Raw genomic sequence first — 20,022 nt, forward strand, 5'->3', positions numbered from 1 at the left:
ATCTCAGTGTTTGAGAAGCATGAGTCCACACTAGTGGTACAGGATGTGTCCACCAGTGGGGGAGTCGAGGACCAGAGGGCACAACCTCCGAATAAAACAACGTACCTTCAGAAAGGAGATGAGGAGGAGTTTCTCCAGGGTGGTGAATCTGTGGAACTCATCGCCACAGACGGATGTGGAGGCCAAGTCAATGGGTATTTTTTAAGGCGGAGATTGACAGTTTCTTGATTAGTGCGGGTGTCAGGGGATAATGGGGAGAGTGGGGTTGAGAGAGAAAGATTGGTCAGCCATGATTGAGCGGTGGAGTAGGCCTCGATGGGCTGAATGACCCAATTCTGCTCCGGCAACTTATGAGTTGGGTCTGGAGGCGGAGAGAGAAGATGCCGTCTGCCCTTCCCCCCCATCATGATGCCACGGCCCACAGGCCCAAGCGGTGGAGATCCACTTGCAACAACATCCACACGGTTTGCCATTGACACACCTCGGCGTGGAATTGTGATTCCACTTCCTTGGCTTTAGTGTCGAAGGTATTTGTAAAGGTGGGAAGAGAATGTGAATTTGTATCGTCACAAACACACGACGCATTGAAGTAATGTTAAATAACTTTCCTCTCTCCTTCTCTTCCACCCCTCTCCTCTTCCCACCCCTCCCTCTGCTCCTCCCCTCTCATCCTCCCACCCCACCCTCTCCTCCTCCCCTCTCCTCTTCCCACCCCTCCCTCTGCTCCTCCCCTCTCATCCTCCCACCCCACCCTCTCCTCCTCCCCTCTCATCCTCCTACTACCTCTCCCTTTCCTTCCCCTCTCTCTTCTCATCTCCTCCCCTCTCCTCATCACCCCTCTCTCCTCTCATCTTCACCTCTCCCATCTCATCTCATCATCTCCCATCTCATCTCATCATCTCCCATCTCATCTCATCATCTCCCATCTCCTCTCCTCCCATCATCTCTCCTCCCATCTCCTCTCCTCCCATCTCCTCTCCTCCCCTCCCATCTCCTCCCCTCCCATCTCCTCTCCTCTCCTCCCATCTCCTCCCCCCTCCCATCTCCTCCCCCATCCCATCTCCTCCCCCCTCCCATCTCCTCCCCCCTCCCATCTCCTCCCCCCTCCCATCTCCTCCCTCCTCCCATCTCCTCCCTCCTCCCATCTCCTCTCCTCTCATCTCATCATCTCCTCCCATCTCCTCTCCTCCCCCCTCCCCTCTCCTCTCCCATCTCCTCTCCTCTCCCATCCCCTCCCCTCCAGGTTGATGGAGCTGATCGCTGGGCACGGTGTGGAATGGTGAGGGCGAGCTGACCCCCCCCCCCGTGAGGCAGCATGAGTGTGAAGGTCCCACAGGGCCTGGACCAGCAGGAGGGCAAGATCTACACGCTCCAGATCTGCCCGAGCCTCTACAGCGAGGACTCTGTGTGCTGCCACCTGCAGGCCGCCAAGGGCGTGACGGCGGGCGAGGTGATCCGGGAGGTGGTGGGGCGGCTGAACCTGGACACCTCCAAGTACTACGTGCTGGCGGAGGTGAAGGAGTCCGGGGGCGAGGAGTGGATCCTGGACGCCAACGACCTGCCCGTGCAGCGGGTGCTGCTGTGGCCCCGGCGGGCGCAGGAAGCCCACCCCCAGAGCGAGGGCTACTTCTTCCTCCTCCAGGAGAGGAACAGTGATGGGACCATCCGTTACATCAACATGCAGCTGCTGGCCAAGGAGCGTGAGAAGCATAGCCTGGTGGAGCGGGGCTTCCTGCTGCCTGAGCCCTACCTCTACAACGACCTGTGCAAGCTGCCCACCCTAACCCAGGAGACCATCCTGCAGACCTTCAAGACCCGCTTCCTCAGGCGCAAGATCTACACCTACGCGGGCAACATCCTGATCGCCATCAACCCCTTCAAGTTCCTGCCCATCTACAACCCCAAGTACGTGAAGATGTACGAGAACCACCAGCTGGGCAAGCTGGAGCCCCACATCTTTGCCGTGGCTGACGTGGCCTACCACACCATGCTGGCCAAGCAGCTCAACCAGTGCATCGTCATCTCTGGCGAGAGTGGCTCTGGCAAGACCCAGAGCACCAACTTCCTCATCCACTGCCTCACCGCCCTCAGCCACAAGGGGTACGCCAGCGGAGTGGAGAGGACCATCCTGGGAGCGGGGCCAGTGCTGGAGGTAAGGCTGGCACGGCCTTGGGCCTGCTTCACACTCGGTGAAAACCCACCATAGACAAAAAAAAACGCTCAGTGCAGTACAGGTGCTCCACTGGTTCCGTTCCAAGAAACCCATCGCAAACCGAAAGTATTGTAAGTCCAAATGCATTTAATACACGCGATCACGTGGCCGTAAGCGTCGCTGCCATTTGCACCATCGCAAAGTCGAACTATCGCAAGTGGAAGCATCGTAACCTGGGGAGCACCTGTATATGTGTTCTGTGTACGTTTGTTAGTTCTGTGTATTTTTATATGTGTGTGTGTGTATATATGTGTGTGTGTGTGCGTGTGTGTGTATATACACATATCTGTGTGTGTATATGTATTTATATATAATATATTATATATATATATATATATATATGTGTGTGTGTGTGTGTGTGTATATATATATATATATACATACACACACACACACACACACACATACACACACACACACACACACACACACACACACACATATATGCATACACACACACACATATATGCATATACACACACACACACACACACACACTCGCCTACTCTGGGCAAGAGACTCTGTGTCTCTCTGTTACTCTGATGAGTTTGTGCACTTCTCTCGGATCACCCCTCACTCCCTGATCTGCGACTTGCTAAAAAACAAGTTAAACAAGAGGGGTGTTTTTGTTCGGCAGTTGGTGGGACAAAGATGAACACACACAAGGTGTGAGACAAAGAAATAAGAGAGTTACGAATTATGAAGCTGGAGGATTGATGAGGCACGAATTGTGTTGGTAGCTATTGTGTAAATGGGGGAAGGAATGTAGAGGGGAGGGGAGGGGAGAGATAGATACAAGGAGGGTGGGGGGGGTGTGGAGAGGGGCGTGGGGGGAAAAGGGGAGGGGGCAGCAGTTTAGTTGATGTTACCCCAAGGTGGTGAATTCAATGTCCCTCACCTTGATGTTTGATGAGAGACAGACCTTTACCATGTCAAAACAAAGAACTGCAGATGCTGGCTTATGCCAAACTCAGCAGGTCAGGCATCGTCACTGGAGAAAATGGATGGGTGACATTTTGGGTTGGGGCTAGGGTTGACAACTTTCTAACTCCCAAATAAGGGACAAAAGGTGACGTCACCGCCCCACGCCCCACGTGATCTCACCCAGCCAACGGCCAGGTGCTCCCGCTCCACCAATGGCGGCCGCCCGGGCCGGGAGGCGGATTGCTACGCAACCTCCGTCAGGCAGCACCGGGGCCTCCAGGCCTACACTGTCCAGGCCTACAGCGGCCCCCGAGCCTAATATGGGGCAAGGGTGCTCCACCAATGGCGGCCGCCCCGGGCTGGGAGGCGGGTTGCTAAGCAACCTCCGTTCGGAGAACACACTCGGCTCCGCTCCCCGAACTCACTCCGTTAGCCTACACATCACGGGCCTACAGCGCCCTCCCCCAGGCCTAATACGGGACAAGGGCGGTCCCGTACAGGACAAACCAATTTAGCCCAATGTATGGGATGTCCCAGCTAATACAGGACAGTTGGCAACCCTAGTTGGGGCCCTTCTTCAGACTGAAAGTAGGGGATGAGGATGGGAGGGGGGGGGGGGTGGAGTAGGGTGGCGAGGAAAGATCGGGACCAATATAGACCTGCCACAAATAACCTCGGGCAGGGTGGTGCCCTAGTTGTTGACTAGAGAAAGCGTGATCTCAAGAGGGATACAATGTGGAGCTGGTTGTTCCGATATGTCCTTGCACTGATACTGACTACGTTCCCTGCCAAGGTCAAATCGCCCATACATCTTTGGTCATTAACTTGTAAGGTTGCCAACTATCTCACTCCCAAATACGGGACAGGGTGACATCACTGCCCCGCGCCCCACGTGACCTCATCCAGCCAGCGGCCACGTGCTCCCGCTCCACCAATGGCGGCCGCCAGGGCCGGGAGACGGGTTGCTGCGCAGCCTCCATTAGGCGAACACACTCGGCCCCGCTCCCCGAACACACTCCGTTAGCCTACACTGTCCGGGCCTACAGTGGCCTTCAGGCCTAATACGGGACAGTTAGCAACTCTATTAACTCTGTGTCCGTGGATAATAAGCACCTTTAGAAAGGTGATGAGGAGGAAATGCTTTAGTCAGAGGGCAGTGAATCTGTGGAATCCATTGCCACAGGCGGCTGTGGAGGCCAAGTCATTAGGTATTTGTAAGGCAGCGATTGACAGATTCTTGACTAGTGCGGGTGTCAGGGGTTACGGGGAGAAGGCAGGAGAATGGAGTTAGGAGGGAGAGATAGATCAGCCATGGTTAAATGGCGGAGTGGACTCGATGGGCCGAATGGCCTCGTTCTGCTCCTATAACATATGACGATTGTCAGGTTCTTGATCAGCAAGGGGGTTATGGGGAGGAGAATGGAGTTGAGTGGAAAAGATAGATCAGCCATGGTTAAATAGCGGAGTGGACTCGATGGGCCGAATGGCCTAATTCTGCTCCTGTAGCTTTCGAACATCATTCTTCAGGACGCGTAAGTTCTCTGCAACGTGGTCATCTTACCGCTGCAGCAATGCTGGTGTTGGGAGGAATGGGCTGGGAGAAAGTCCTGCAGGAGTGGGAGGCAGTGAGTCGTGGTCAGTTACTGAGTGTACATGAAAGTGCGTGATGTTTGCGGGAGGCTTTCCTCCTGTGTGTGTGAGGGGGATGTGGTTTACACCAGACGAATGTGCTCTGGAGCATCTTGGATTCCACTTCCTGCTCTACGACACGTCCAAAAAAAATGCTGAGCAAGGAGCAAGCTTTGGCTGGGGTGCAACGTTGGCGAGGCAGGGCAGTTCTGCAATTGATTAGACGCTGGAATAGATCGTCAAGGGACTGTTGGAGCGACAAGCTTCGAACAATCATCATCGTTTGACGATGTGTCATGAAAGACATTCTTGCCATAGAGAGAGTACAGAGAAGGTTCACCAGATTGATTCCTGGGATGGCAGGACTTTCATATGAAGAAAGACTGGATAGACTCGGCTTGTACTCGATTGGAATTTAGAAGATTGAGGGGGGACCTTATAAAAACGTACAAAATTCTTAAGGGGTTGGACAGGCTAGATGCAGGAAGATTGTTCCCGATGTTGGGGAAGTCCAGAACAAGGGGTCACAGTTTAAGGATAAGGGGGAAGTCTTTTAGGACCGAGATGAGAACGTTTTTCTTCACACAGAGAGTGGTGAGTCTGTGGAATTCTCTGCCGCAGAAGGTAGTTGAGGCCAGTTCATTGGCTATATTTAAGAGGGAGTTAGATGTGGCCCGTGTGGCTAAAGGGATCGGGGGGTATGGAGAGAAGGCAGGTACGGGATACTGAGTTGGATGATCAGCCATGATCATATTGAATGGCGGTGCGTACAGGCTCGAAGGGCCGAATGGCCTACTCCTGCACCGATTTTCTATGTTTCTATCGTCGGAAAACGAATGATGGGCGGCGCGGTGGCACAGTGGTGGAGCTGCTGCCTCGCGGCGCCAGAGACCCGGGTTCCATGCTGTCTGCACGGAGTTTGCACGTTCTCCCTGTGACCGCGTGGTTTCCTCTCGCACGCCAAAGACCTGCAGGTTTCTAGGATAACTGGCCTCTGTGACAAAGGAAAATTGCCCTCAGTGTGTGGTGTGCGTGGACTCAGTGGGCGGACGGGTCTGTTTCCACGCTGTGCTGTTTAGTTTAGAGATGCCCCTGCCAACCAAGGTGCCCCAGGTGTATTAGAATCCTTCTGAGGATGTAACAAACTTGATCAACAGCGATTTAATTGTCATATATATGCACCAGGATCAGAACCATGAAATCTCTCTTTAATGCATCAATATAATCATACAATAATCAATAACCCAGTAAATGATCGGTAATATAAGGTAACCAGACCACAAAGGTGAAACCTACACAAAGTTCGCAGTACAATGTTCATCAGACATAGCAGCAGAATCAGGCCATTCGGCCCATCAAGTCTACTCTGTCATTCAATGTCACTCAGGGGGTATGGGGAGAAGGCAGGAACGGGGTACTGAATGTGAATGATCAGCCATGATCACATTGCATGGCGGTGCGTACAGGCTCGAAGGGCCGAATGGCCTCCACCTGCACCTATTGTCTATTGTCAATCATGGTTGGTCTAACTTTTCCTCCCAACTCCATCCTCCTGTAACCTTTGACACCCTTACTAATCGAGTGCGTATCAATCTCCCTCTTTAAAAATACATAAGACTTGGTCTCCTCAGCCGTCGGTGGCAGTGAACTCCACAGAGTCACCACCCTCTGGCTAAAGAAATTCCTCCTCATCTCCTTTCTAAAGGCACATCCTTTTATTCTGTGGCTGCGCCCTCTGGTCCTAGACTCTCCCACTCGTTCTCCCTGGGCGGTCACGGTGGCGCAGCGGTAGAGTTGCTGCCTTACAGCGGATACAGCGCCGGAGACCCGGGTTTGATCCCGACTACGGGTGCCGTCTGTACGGAGTTTGTACGTTCTCCCCGTGGCCTGCGTGGGTTTCCTCTGAGATCTTCGGTTTCCTCCCACACTCCAAAGACGTGCGGGTTTGTAAGTTAATAGGCTTGCTAAATGTAAAAATTGTTCCTCGTGGGTGTAGGGTAGTGTTAATGTGCGAGGATCGCTGGTCGGCGCGGACCCGGTGGGCTGAAGAACCTGTTTCCGCGCTGTATCTCTAAACTAGTTCAGTACTGGGGTAGAGTTGCGCAGGATGGTTCGAGAACCTGATGGATGATGGGAAGAAGCAGTTCTTGAGACTGGGAGTGATGGTTTTGTCGGGCTCCTGTACATTGTTCCTGATGGTAGCTGTGAGATGTGAGCGTGGCCAGGGTGGCATGGGTCTTTGACGAGGTTAGCTGGCATGGGTCATAGGAGATTAGTGGGCAAAATTAGGGCACATGGTATTGGGGGTAGGGTACTGACATGGATAGAAAATTGGTTAACAGACAGAAAGCAAAGAGTGGGGATAAATGGGTCCCTTTCGGAATGGCAGGCAGTGACCAGTGGGGTACCGCAAGGTTCGGTGCTGGGACCCCAGCTATTTACGATATACATTAATGACTTAGACGAAGGGATTAAAAGTACCATTAGCAAATTTGCAGATGATACTAAGTTGGGGGGTAGTGTGAATTGTGAGGAAGATGCAATAAGGCTGCAGGGTGACCTGGACAGGTTGTGTGAGTGGGCGGATACATGGCAGATGCAGTTTAATGTAGATAAGTGTGAGGTTATTCACTTTGGAAGTAAGAATAGAAAGGCAGATTATTATCTGAATGGTGTCAAGTTAGGAGGAGGGGGAGTTCAACGAGATCTGGGTGTCCTAGTGCATCAGTCAATGAAAGGAAGCAAGCATGCAGGTTCAGCAGGCAGTGAAGAAAGCCAATGGAATGTTGGCCTTCGTAACAAGAGGAGTTGAGTATAGGAGCAAAGAGGTCCTTCTACAGTTGTACCGGGCCCTGGTGAGACCGCACCTGGAGTACTGTGTGCAGTTTTGGTCTCCAAATTTGAGGAAGGATATTCTTGCTATGGAGGGCGTGCAGCGTAGGTTCACTAGATTAATTCCCGGAATGGCGGGACTGTCGTATGTTGAAAGGCTGGAGCGATTGGGCTTGTATACACTGGAATTTAGAAGGATGAGGGGGGATCTTATTGAAACATATAAGATAATTAGGGGATTGGACACATTAGAGGCAGATAACATGTTCCCAATGTTGGGGGAGTCCAGAACAAGGGGCCACAGTTTGAGAATAAGGGGTAGGCCATTTAGAACGGAGATGAGGAAGAACTTTTTCAGTCAGAGGGTGGTGAAGGTGTGGAATTCTCTGCCTCAGAAGGCAGTGGAGGCCAGTTCGTTGGATGCTTTCAAGAGAGAGCTGGATAGAGCTCTTAAGGATAGCGGAGTGAGGGGGTATGGGGAGAAGGCAGGAACGGGGTACTGATTGATAGTGATCAGCCATGATCGCATTGAATGGCGGTGCTGGCTCAAAGGGCTGAATGGCCTACTCCTGCACCTATTGTCTATTGTCTATTGTCTTACTGAGGCACTGTTTCCTGCACGTCCCTTCGATGGTGGGGAGATCAATACTGGTGACGTTCCGGGTCGAGACCCCACTTCAGTCTGAGAGTCAGACCCTGTTTGTCTGCACGCGCTCACACACACACACACACACACACACACACACACACACACACACACACGCTCACACACACTCGCACACGCTCACGCAGGTTATAGAGTCATAGAGTGATACAGTGTGGAAACAGGCCCTTCGGCCCAAATTGTCCACACCGGCCAACGTATCCCAGCACCCCTAGTCCCACCTGCCTAAGCTTGATCCATAACCCTCCAAACCTGTCCTATCCATGTGCCTGTCCAATTGTTTCTTAAATGTTGGGATAGTCCCAGCCTCAACTACCTCCTCTGGCAGCTTGCTCCATACACCCACCACCCTCTGTGTGAAAAAATTACCCCTCGTGTTCCTAGTAAATCTTTTCCCCTTCACCTTGAACCCTTGTCCTCTGGTCCTCGATTCCCCTACCCTGGGCAAGAGACCCCGTGCATCTGCCCGATCTATTCCGCTCATGATTTTGTGGCCCAGCTCGCAGGCTTTGTTTACTCTGGGATGGGGGTTGCTTCTCTCTGATCCTCCTCCTGCTCAGTGACAGAATGGAGAAGATGTGGTTGGTGGTTTTGGCGTCACGAGGGGCCTCTCACGCCGACCGCACGCCATTCCCTGCAGCGCCGGCAACGGAAACAAAGTAGTTCCTTCCTCTACTGCCTCAGGCAGTCGGGCCTGCTGACTGGATGGCTCACGGAGCTGGGTTACCAAGGGGGTACACCGCCCTCCAGCCCCCCCCCCCCCCCCCCCTCCCCCAGCCTGGCCACTCGACTCATACTGGCCCCTGCCCTCAACACATGGGGCAGCAAATGGACGGCTCGTGACTTGTCTTTCATCTGACTGGCTAGCACACAACAAAAGCCTTTCACTGTGTACCTCTCCTTTCAATGCCCCCAAATGATGTCTGTCCCCCCTCTCCTCACCCCCTCCCTCCGGTCTCTTTACCCCACTCCCGGTCCCGGCCTCTGCCCATTGCCCTCTCTTTCCCCCTGCCCCTAAATGTGGTCTGTCCCCCACTTCCCCTCCCCCTTTCCCAGTCTTACCTCCCCTCGCTCTGTGCCCATTCCCCTCCCAAACTCCACCCCACGCCCTTTGCCTCCAAATGCTGCCTATCCCTTTCCCCCTCTCCTCCTACATTCTCTCTCCCTCTCCTCCCCCACTCTCCCTCTCCCCCACACTCTTTCTCTCCCTCTCCCCCACTCTCCCTCTCCCCCACTCTCCCTCTCCCCCACTCTCCCTCTCCCCCACTCTCCCTCTCCCCCACTCTCCCTCTCCCCCACTCTCCCTCTCTCCCTCTCCCCCACTCTCCCTCTCCCCCACTCTCCCTCTCCCCCACTCTCCCTCTCCCCCTACACTTCCTCTCTCCCCTTCCCCACTCACTCTCCCTCTCCCCCCACTCCCTCTCCCCCTCCCCCCACTCCCTCTCCCCCACTCACTGTCTCCCTCTCCCGCTCTCTCCCCTCCCCCTCTCCCTCTCCCCCCACTCTCTCTCTCCCCAACTCTTTCTCTCTCTCTCCCCCTCCCCCCACACATACACACACTCTCTCTCTCTCCCTCTCCCCCCACTCTCTCCTCCCCCACTCTCTCTCTCTCCCTCTCCCCCACATTCTCTCTCCCCCCACACTCTCTCCCCCTCCCCCCACTCTCTCTCTCTCTCTCTCTCTCTCTCTCCCCCCACTCTCTCTCTCTCCCCCCCACTCTCTCCTCCCCCCTCTCTCTCTCTCTCTCTCTCTCTCTCTCTCTCCCTTTCCCCCTCCCTTCCCCTATGTATATTGTGTGTTGAGCATCACGATCCTGCCCCTGCCCACGTCTCTGCCCAGCCTGCCGTGCTACTGCGGAAGACAGGCGTTTTAGACCTTTTGGGGCATCGTTTGGACCATGCCTTCTAACCCTGGTTATTTACTCCTCTGGGCTTTGCTCAGCAGGAAGCTGCTGTCTACACAATCCCAGGCTTTCGCATTCCCAGCTCTGACGTAGCCAGTGGTACAATTGTGCTGCTAAGTATTGGCATTAATTCCAATTATGTATCATTAAGCTTCAAAGTTAGTGAAGGCCACTCGACCCTTTCCTCTGCCACACCCTTCCCCTTGAGTACCTAGTTTAGAGATACAGCGCGGAAGTAGGCCCTTCGGCCTCTGTATTTAGCCTCTGTAAATTGCCCCGAGTGTGTCTGGAGTGGATGATCAATATCCCTCCTGGGATAAATAGAAGGAAAGATGGATAGATCAGCCATAATTGAATGGCGGAGTAGAATTGCTCGGCCGAATGGCCTAATTTATGTTCCTATAAACTTAAGAGCTTGTTGTGAAGTCCGACACAAAATGCTGGAATTACTCAGCGGGTTAAACATTAGAAACATAGAAAATAGGTGCAGGAGGAGGCCATTTGGCCCTTCGAGCCAGCACCGCCATTCATTGTGATCGTGGCTGATCGTCCACAATCAGTAACCCGTGCCTGCCTTCTCCCCATATCCCTTGATTCTGCGAGCCTTAGAGATCTACCTAACTCTCTTTTAAATTCGTCCAGTGAATTGGCCTCCACTGCCTTCTGCGGCAGAAAGTTCCACAAATTCACAACTCTCTGGGTGAAAAAGATTTTTCCTCATCTCAGTTTTAAATGGTCTCCCCTTTTTTTCCCCCTTAGGCTGTGTGGCCCCTGGTTCTGGACTTCCCCCAACTTTGGGAACATTTTTCCTGCATCTAGCTTGTCCTGTCCTTTTGTAATTTTATACGTTTCTGTAAGATTCCCCCCTCTGATCCTTCCCAAACTCCAGTGAATACAAGCCCAGTCTTTCCAATCTTCCCTCCTACGTCAGTCAGGCAGCTTCTCTGGAGAAAAAGGAAGGGGGATGTTTCGGGTCGGGGAGCCTTCTCCGGCAAGAGTCATCGGCTTGTTTCGGCGCAAGGGTATCTTTGTGTGCGTTTTGACGTGGCCTAAACTAGTTGTTGCATTACCCGGCCAACGGGACTAATTACAGATTTGGCTTCTGCATTTTCGAGCATTGCATTAGTCACAGCACTTCAAAAAGCTCGTCGGCCAAGGAGGACATGAAGGGACTTGTGTGCAAATCCAAGTCCTTTCTCTTCCTGTCTGCAGCAGCCCTTCCACCCCACCCTCCCCTCTCCCTTTATAATAATCATAATAATAACTTTTATTTATATAGCACTTTTCATGCAATGGAATGCAGCCTAAAGTGCTTTCCACAAAAATAATCACGTGTCTAAACAAAGATACAATTTAAAACAGTAAGCACATAGGCAAACAAAGCACAGATTTATATAAAGATATAAAATGTAAAACTGGCAGTGAGTGTAAAAGTACACTCGTTCGTCTCGTTCTGCCCGGCTCCCGCTCCCCCCCCCCCCCCCCCTCCCGGCCCAAACTCCAATTCGGGAATTGCTGGGAAAAAATCACTGAATTCCCACTGAAAATTATCTTTGAGCTGCGTGACTGAATGTGAGGTCGCGCCCCTTCTGATATACAGTTGATGTCAAGAGTCAGTTCGGAAATCGGAGCGCGGTGCCTCGATTCTGCTTCTATTTAGCTCAAAGTCACCGAGTGACCTTTTATCGAAACTGCCGGGGGAGGAAACTTCAGGAAAGTGTTCAGAAACAAGTCCAAATGTGCCCTTTTTTCACGGACTGGGCTGAGTGAGACAGCTGACATCTTATCGAGGTGAACAAGATCATGAGAGCAATAGGTCGGGTGTCCGCACAGAGTCTCTTGCCCGGAGTAGGATTCTCAGAGACAGGACCAGAGGGCATGGGGTTTAAGGTGATGAGGAAAAGATTTAATAGGAATCTGAGGGGTAACGTTTCAACACACAAAGGTTGGTGGGTGTATGGAACAAGCTGTGGCAATGAATTCTACAGATTCCCCACCTTCGGACTAATGAAATTCCTCCTCGCCTCCTTACTAAAGGTGCATCCTTTTATCCTGAGGCTGTGACCTCTGGTCCTAGACTCTCCCACTAGAGAACCATTGATAAAGAGAATAGCGTTCAGTGCAAGCTAACCCAGGTAAGCCCAAGATAGGCACAAAGTGCTGGAGTAACTCAACGGGTCAGGCAGCATCTCTGGAGAAAAGGGATGGGTGATGTTTCGGGTTGGGACCCTTCTACAGAACTTTTCTTCAGAGCAGCAGGGTGACCCGCTGAGTTACTCCTGCACTTTATGCGTCTATCTTCGGTATATACACCAACATCGGCAGTTCCTATCCACACAAGCTTTGGTAAGCCCCAGACTTTCTATGTCTGTATACTGTGGAAGGGCTCGATTGTGATGTGCAAAGAGGAACTCCACATGCTGGTTTACACCGAAGATAAACACAAAATGTTGGGGAAACTCAGGGGGTCAGGCAGCATCTCTGGAGAGAAGGAACGGGCGACGTTTCGGGTCGAGACCCGTCAGACTGTCTGAGGAAGGGTCTTCAAACGTCGCCCATTCCTTCCCTCCAGAGATGCTGCTTGTCCCGCTGAGTTACTCCAGCAGTTTTGTGTCTATCTTCAGCTCGATTGTAATGGAGCCAGGATTTTGCCATAAATGCCATGAGAGCTTTTTTTATGCCTTTTTTGATGATTTCAGCAAGGTAATGCCCTTTTCACGATCGAGTGCGTAAATCAGCCTTTTTTTGCCGTGTTAACGTAACCTACAAGAAATTTTCCACCACCCGGGCAAAACCGGGGGCGCTACCATCAGTCGTTCATTCGTGGGGCGTGGACAAGACCCCAGTCTTTTCCATTCAGGCTGTAAGTGGGTGTTAAGCGGTGATTGGAGAGGGGTGGGCGGGGAAGGGTCCAGTCTTTTCAAACTGAAGTCAGGCCGTGAGTAGGTGTAAAGTATTGTTTGGGGAAGGGGGCAGGGGCTACCAGGGTTAATAGACAATAGGTGCAGGAGGAGGCCATTCGGCCCTTCGAGCCAGCACCGCCATTCAATGTGATCATGGCTGATCATTCTCAATCAGTACCCCGTCCCTGCCTTCCCCCCATACCACCTGACTCCGCTATCCTTAAGAGCTCCATCCAGCTCTCTCTTGAATGCATTCAGAGAATTGGCCTCCACTGCCTTCTGAGGCAGAGAATTCCACAGATTCACAACTCTCTGACTGAAAAAGTTTTTCCTCATCTCAGTTCTAAATGGCCTACCCCTTATTCTTAAACTGTGGCCCCTGGTTCTGGACTCCCCCAACATTGGGAACACGTTTCCTGCCTCTAACGTGTCCAACCCCTTAATAATCTTAAGTTTCTGTTTATCGAACCTGCAGTAGAACTCGTTCAAGAGATTCAAGAGATCTTTATTTGTCATCCAAAAAACTTGTTTTTGTGATGGATGTTTCTTTTTTTGTGCGTTGGGTGGGGTTGTGTAATTTGCTTGTTTTATTGCTTTTATTATTGGACTGTGGGTGACTAAATTTCGTCCAAAAAACAAGCTTTTCGCTGTACCTCGGTGCACGTGACAGTAAACTAAACTAAACTAAACTATGCCACACTCTTGTGGCAATCACTGTAGCTCGCCCTCCCCGACTGATTCAAGACGCCGGCCGGCCAGCTTCCTGTCTGTGGTTCCCTTGGCAGGGATCGCTGCCAGGCTCAAAGGATTAAAGGCCATTAGCTCAGTTACCTCGGCGCTGGCTTCTCTGGGCATTGAGGGATTAAATCCCCAGCTGAGTTTGATGGCACGATAATGAGAGGCGGGATGGGTTTGTGGATGTGTAATCAGGCTGAGAAAGCAGAAACCCTTCTCACTCTGCAGCTCGTTTCCAAGTGTCTCAACTTCCTGTGCTGAGTAACCTGGTAAATGTTGCGGGTGGGGGAGGGGTGCAGCTCGCCTGCTAGATCTCTCCCTGCTCTCTCTGAATCCTTCCTGCTGTTTCTACACCCATGTTGGACCAGGACCCAGGGCACTTCCTTGTTCTGTGTTCCTTGTGTAGGACCCTCCTGCATGCAGCCTATAATTTATTCCGCACACGTTTCTAATTTTACTTGGGCTCGGGCTATTTTGGTCTCGGGGCTGTTATTACTGAGGGTGCATAATGATTTAAATGGCATCTAAATTTAAAAGTGTTCTCAGGGTTTCGTTTAGTTTGGAGATACAGCGCGGAAAAGGGCACCCTTAGTCCGAGCTGACCAGCGATCCCACCACGCACGCTAACACTATCCCACGTGCACACACACACACACACACACACACACACACACACACGCACAGACACACACACGCACACACGCACACACACACACACACACACACGCACACACACGCACACGCACACACACACACACACACACACACACACACACAGACAGGAGGGACAATTTTACATTCACACCAAGCCAAGCAACCTACAAACCTGTACGTCTCTGGAGTGTGGGGGAGGAATCCGAAGATCTCGGAGAAAGCCCACGCTGGTCACGGGAACAACGTACAAACTCCGTACAGACAAACGTACAAACTCCGTACGGACGGCAACCGGTGGCAGGGTTGAACCCGGGTCTCTGGCGCTGTAAGGCAGCAACGCTACCGCTGCCCGTCAGAGCAGAAACGTACACGGGACCCTTGCTGTCTTTTCCGAGAAGCAGAAGAACATTTATTCAGCTGATGGGCCGAAGGGCTTGTTTCCGTGCTGTATCTCTAAATCTAAAAACAAATACCGTGAGTAAGGTTTAGTGCAAGGTAAAGTCGGATCACAAATGTTCCGAAGGTCTCCACAATGAGGTAGATAGTAGCTCAGGGCTGCTCTCTAGTTGTTGGTCGGATGGTTCAGTTGCCTGATCACAGCTGGGAAGCAACTGTCCCTGAATCTGGAGGTGTGCGTTTGCCACACATGCCTGATGGGAGAGAATGGGAGAAGAGGGAGAGACCGACCGGGTTGAGTCTGACCCTTGATTATGCTGTTGGCCAGGCTGCTAAAATGGCAGAGGTCACAGCTGTAGTTTTGGCCATCGAGTGCTTGTTAATGTGACAACTGCCACACTCCGCGGGAGAGAGTGTTTCCGATCCTCATTTTGATATGTGTGAACGTTTGTGAGAATTTACTGGGTCGGTGCGTATCCACTGTATCTCTGCCTTAAAAATATCCATTGGCTTGGCCTCCATGGCCTTCTGTGGCAAATAATTCCACAGCCTGAAGAACCACCTCCTCATCTCCTTCATAAAGGAGCGTCCTTTAATTCTGAGGCGATGACGATGATTGGGATCTCACTCATTTTGCCTTCATTTCCACAGTGACTGTTCTTTGCAAGTGATTCATTCAGTGTGCGACTTTGCGTCAGACTCGGCGAAGATTACACTCTGCTCTTTTGCCCTTTCTGTGCCCTGTGTGTGTCTAAACTTTAAGGAAGTTTCTTTTAATAGCAAGTTGTGATCTGCATCTCCCCGCCTGGAAGCAGATTGAACGGGGGACTTTCAAAAGGGATTGGAAGAATAGGATTTCTGCGCAGAGTGTGACTAATTAGAGAGTCTGTAGGAGCCGACACCTTCTCAGGGCAGTGTCAATTCAACTGAGTTTAGTTTAGAGGCACGGCGTGGAAACAGGCCCTTCGGCCCACCCAGTCCGTGCTGGTAAATGCGCAGCGGTAGAGTTGCTGCCTTACAGCGCTTGCAGCGCCGGAGACCCGGGTTCAATCCCGACTACGGGCGCCGTCTGTGCAGAGTTTGTACGTTCTCCCCATGACCACATGGGTTTTCTCCGAGATCTTCGGATTCCTCCCACACTCCAAAGATGTGCAGGTTTGTAGGTTAATTGGCGTGGGTTTGTATACTTGGTACAAATGTAAATTGTCCTTAGTGTGCATAGGCTTGTGTTAACGTGCGGGGGGTCGCTGGTCGGCCTGGACTCAGTGGGCCGAAGGGCCTGTTTCCGCACTGTATCTCTAAACTAAATGCTCCCCCCCCCGTACCCTCTACTGCACACTAGGGGCTATTGCTGAGACCACTTTTGGGCTCTTAGACTTTAGAGACACAGCGTGGAAACAGGCTCTTTGGCCCACGGAGTTCGTGCTGACCGACGCTCACCCCGTACCCTATCCTACACACGAGGGGGCAATTTACAAAATCCAATGAACCTACAGGCCTGTACGTCTTTGGAGTGGGGGCGGAAACCGGAGCACCCGGAGGAAACCCACGCAGGTCATGGGGAGAACGTACAAACTCCGTACAGACAGCACCCGTGGTCGGGATCGAACCCGGGCATCCGGCGCATCGAGGCAGCTGCTCTACCCGCTGCACCACCGTGCCGCCATCTTCTGCTGCATCTTTGCATTCTCTCTTGCTCTTGTTGCCCGCTCTGGCCCCCTCTACCTATGTCTCTAATTTCCAATCTCTGCGCCCAATATATCCCCTTGATTGATCATCGAAACGTACAGCGTGGAAACCGTCTCCATTGATCACCGGTCCACACTGGCTCTGCGTTACCCCACTTTCACGTCCACTCCCTGCACACCAGTGACCATTTGCAGAAGGCCAATTAACCTACAAACCTGCACGATTTTGCGATGTTCTGGTAAAAAGAGATGGGTGATGTTTCGGGTTGAGACGCTGCCTGGCCCGCTGAGTTACTCCAGCATTTGGTGTCTTATCTTCGCGGCAAACTAGCGTCTGCAGTTCCTTCCGACCTCATTCTGGTGAACCTCTTCTGCACCCTCTCCAAAGCCTCCACATCCTGTGATGGAGGGTGTTGGGGGGGGGGGGTGGGGCGACCAGAACTGCATGCAATACTCCAAATGCGGCCCCTATTGAAGTCCCGTGGTCCACCGGAGACTTGTTCCCACCATCCCGGCATCTCCTGGGCTGCTCCTCTAGTTTCCCCGCTCCCCAGGCTCTGCCTCAAGGAGGTGTTGGAGAGGAGGCAGGAGCTGAGAGGAGAAGTAAGCAAGGACACAAAAAGAGAAGTGGGACCATTGTGCAAATGGTGGAGTGTTGATATTAAACTCTCACGCTTCACTCCTCACCTGAGGTCACCTCCATCTTGTGGCCAGTCGAGGGTTTTGTAGACACACAACGCCGGAGTAACTCAGCGGTTCGGGCAGCGTCTCAGGGGAGAAGGAATGGGTGACATTTCGGGCCGAGACCCTTCTTCAGACTGATGTCGGGGGAGGGGGCGGGACAAGGATAGGATGTAGTCGGAGGCTGTAAGACTAGTGGGAGAGTTGGGATGAGGGAGGGGATGGATAGAGAGGGAAAGCAGGGACTATCTGAAGTTGGAGAAGTCAATGTTCATACTGCTGGGGTGTAAGCTACCCAAGCGAAATATGAGGTGCTGTTCCTCCAATTTGCGCTGGACCTCACTCTGACAATGAAGAAAGGTCAGATTGGGAATGGGAGGGGGAGTTGAAGTGCTGAGCCACCGGGAGATCAGGTTGGTTAAGGCGGACTGAGCGGAGGTGTTCAGCGAAACGATCGCCGAGGCTGCACTTGGTCTCGCCGATGTGGAGTTTGGTGTGTTGCACCCAGCTCCATGGTCCTTTGTCCAGCACCGCTCCCATTCCAGAAACCCTTGTGTTGGCCATGTGGAGCATCTGGATGTGCCAGGGAGTGGATTAATTTACCGTTACTGATATTTACGGCTCCTGCCTTTGACTGCCGCAGCGCAGTCCCATCACGCAAACCAGCCTCCCTTCCACCGACACTTCCATCTACACTTCACGCTGTCTCGGCAAGGCCAGCAGCATAATCAAGGACCAGTCTCACCCCAGTCACTCCCTCTTTCCTTCCCCCCCCCACCCCCCCCCCCCCCCCTCCCGTCTGGCAGAAGTGTGAAAACGCACAGATTCAGGGACAGGTTCTTCCCGGCTGTTATCAGGCAACTCAACCGTCCTCTCACCAACTAGAGAGCAGTCCTGACCTTCCATCTACCTCATTGGAGACCCTCAGACTTTCTTCAATTGGACCTTATCTTGAAATAATCGTTATTCCCTTTATTCACAAAATGCTGGAGTAACTCAGCGGGTCAGGCAGCATCTCGGGAGAGAAGGAATGGGTGACGTTTCGGGTCGAGACCCTTCTTCAGACTTATTCCCTTTATCCTGCATCTGCACACTGTGGACGGCTTGATTGCAATCATGCACAGTCTTTCTGCTGACTGAATATCACTCCCAATAAAAAGAGCGCCTTAACTGGATAGGTTTTGCAAAGCAATTTAATAATTTGCTGGTCATCGAAACAAATATTGTATATCATAAATACGCATAACGTAACATCCTATCAGGCAAAAGGTACAGAAGTGTGAGAACGCACACCTCCAGATTCAGGGGCAGTTTCTTCCCGGCTGTTATCAGGCAACTGAACCATCCCACCACAACCAGAGAGCAGAGCTGAACTACTATCTACCTCTTTGGTGACCCTCGGACTTTGCTGGCTTTACCCTGTGCTGAACGTTATTCCCTTATGCGTTTGTGCACTGTACATGGCTCGAATGTAAACATGTTTCGTCTTTCTGCCGACTGGATAGCTCGCCACAAAAAAATCTTTTCACTGTACATGTGACAATAAACTAAAACTGAAGGCATATTTATTTGATTAGCTGAACTCCATTGCCTGGGTGCAGACGTTGTCAGCTTCTCATTTCTTTCCATTGCACCTCTGCTTTATTTTGACAGGCCTTTGGAAATGCCAAGACCGCCCACAACAACAACTCCAGCAGGTTCGGCAAGTTCATCCAAGTCAACTACTTGGAGAACGGACTGGTCCGAGGGTAAGTGTGACCTTCAGTGATAGAGATAGAGCGCGGAAACAGGCCCTTCGGCCCACCGGGTCCATGGCGACCAGCGATCACCCCATACTATCCTACACATACGAGGGACAATTGACATTTATACCAAGCCAATTAACCTACAAACCTGTGCGTCTTTGGAGAGTGGGAGGAAACCAGAGCACCCGGAGAAAACCCGTGTTGTCACGGGGAGAACGTACAATTCTTAATTGTTTACTATGTGTCGTGTTGTTACTTGCAAGCAGAGCACCAACGCACATTCCTCGCATGTGTACATACTTTCCTAACAAAATTTATTAAAATTCCAAATTCAATTCAAATTTCAAATCCAAATTCCAAATTCAAACCATGACCATCTCTCGGGGAGAACGTACAAACCCCGTACAGACAAGCACCCGTGGTCAGGATCGAACCCGGGTCTCCAGCGCTGTGAGGCAGCAAATTTGCCGCCTTGCTGTGTTATTGAGAGATGGTCATGGTTTGAATTTGGAATTTTTGAATTTGAATATTGAAATTTGAATTGAATTTTGAATTTGAATAAATTTTATTGGCCAAGTATGTACACATACAAGGAATGTGCCCCAAGTAACAACATGACACATAGTCAACAATTAAGAATAAAACATAAATCATTAAAACAATAAGAATAAAGCATTATAGTTTAAACATGTGAGTGAAATGAAATATCAGAGCAAAAGACTGGAGCAACTAGGCTTGTATACACTGGCATTTAGAAGGATGAGAGGGGATCTTATCAAAACATATAGGATTATTAAGGGGTTGGACACGTTAGAGGCAGGAAACATGTTCCCAATGTTGGGGGAGTCCAGAACCAGGGGCCACAGTTTAAGAGTATGGGGTAGGCCATTTAGAATGGAGATGAGGAAAAAAAAATTCAGTCAGAGAGTTGTGAATCTGTGGAATTCACTGCCTCAGAAGGCAGTGGAGGCCAATTCTCTGAATGCATTCAAGAGAGAGCTGGATAGAGCTCTTAAGGATAGCGGAGTCAGGGGGTATGGGGAGAAGGGAGGAACG

The 20,022-nt window shown here is 51.6% G+C and overlaps 1 protein-coding gene across 1 annotated transcript in view; it reads left to right on the forward strand.

Annotated features, from left to right (window-relative positions):
- The window catches only part of LOC144606985 (unconventional myosin-IXb-like), a 119,630-nt gene that overhangs the window by 26,736 nt on the left and 72,872 nt on the right, over nucleotides 1-20,022 (forward strand). The window contains 2 exon segments of the mRNA XM_078423486.1: nucleotides 1,244-2,152; nucleotides 18,875-18,969. Of these exon segments, the coding sequence (XP_078279612.1) occupies nucleotides 1,316-2,152; nucleotides 18,875-18,969 (932 nt within the window). The 5' untranslated portion in view covers nucleotides 1,244-1,315.

This window comes from Rhinoraja longicauda, chromosome 28 (assembly GCF_053455715.1).
Source record: "Rhinoraja longicauda isolate Sanriku21f chromosome 28, sRhiLon1.1, whole genome shotgun sequence".
Taxonomy (NCBI): Eukaryota; Metazoa; Chordata; class Chondrichthyes; order Rajiformes; family Arhynchobatidae; genus Rhinoraja; species Rhinoraja longicauda.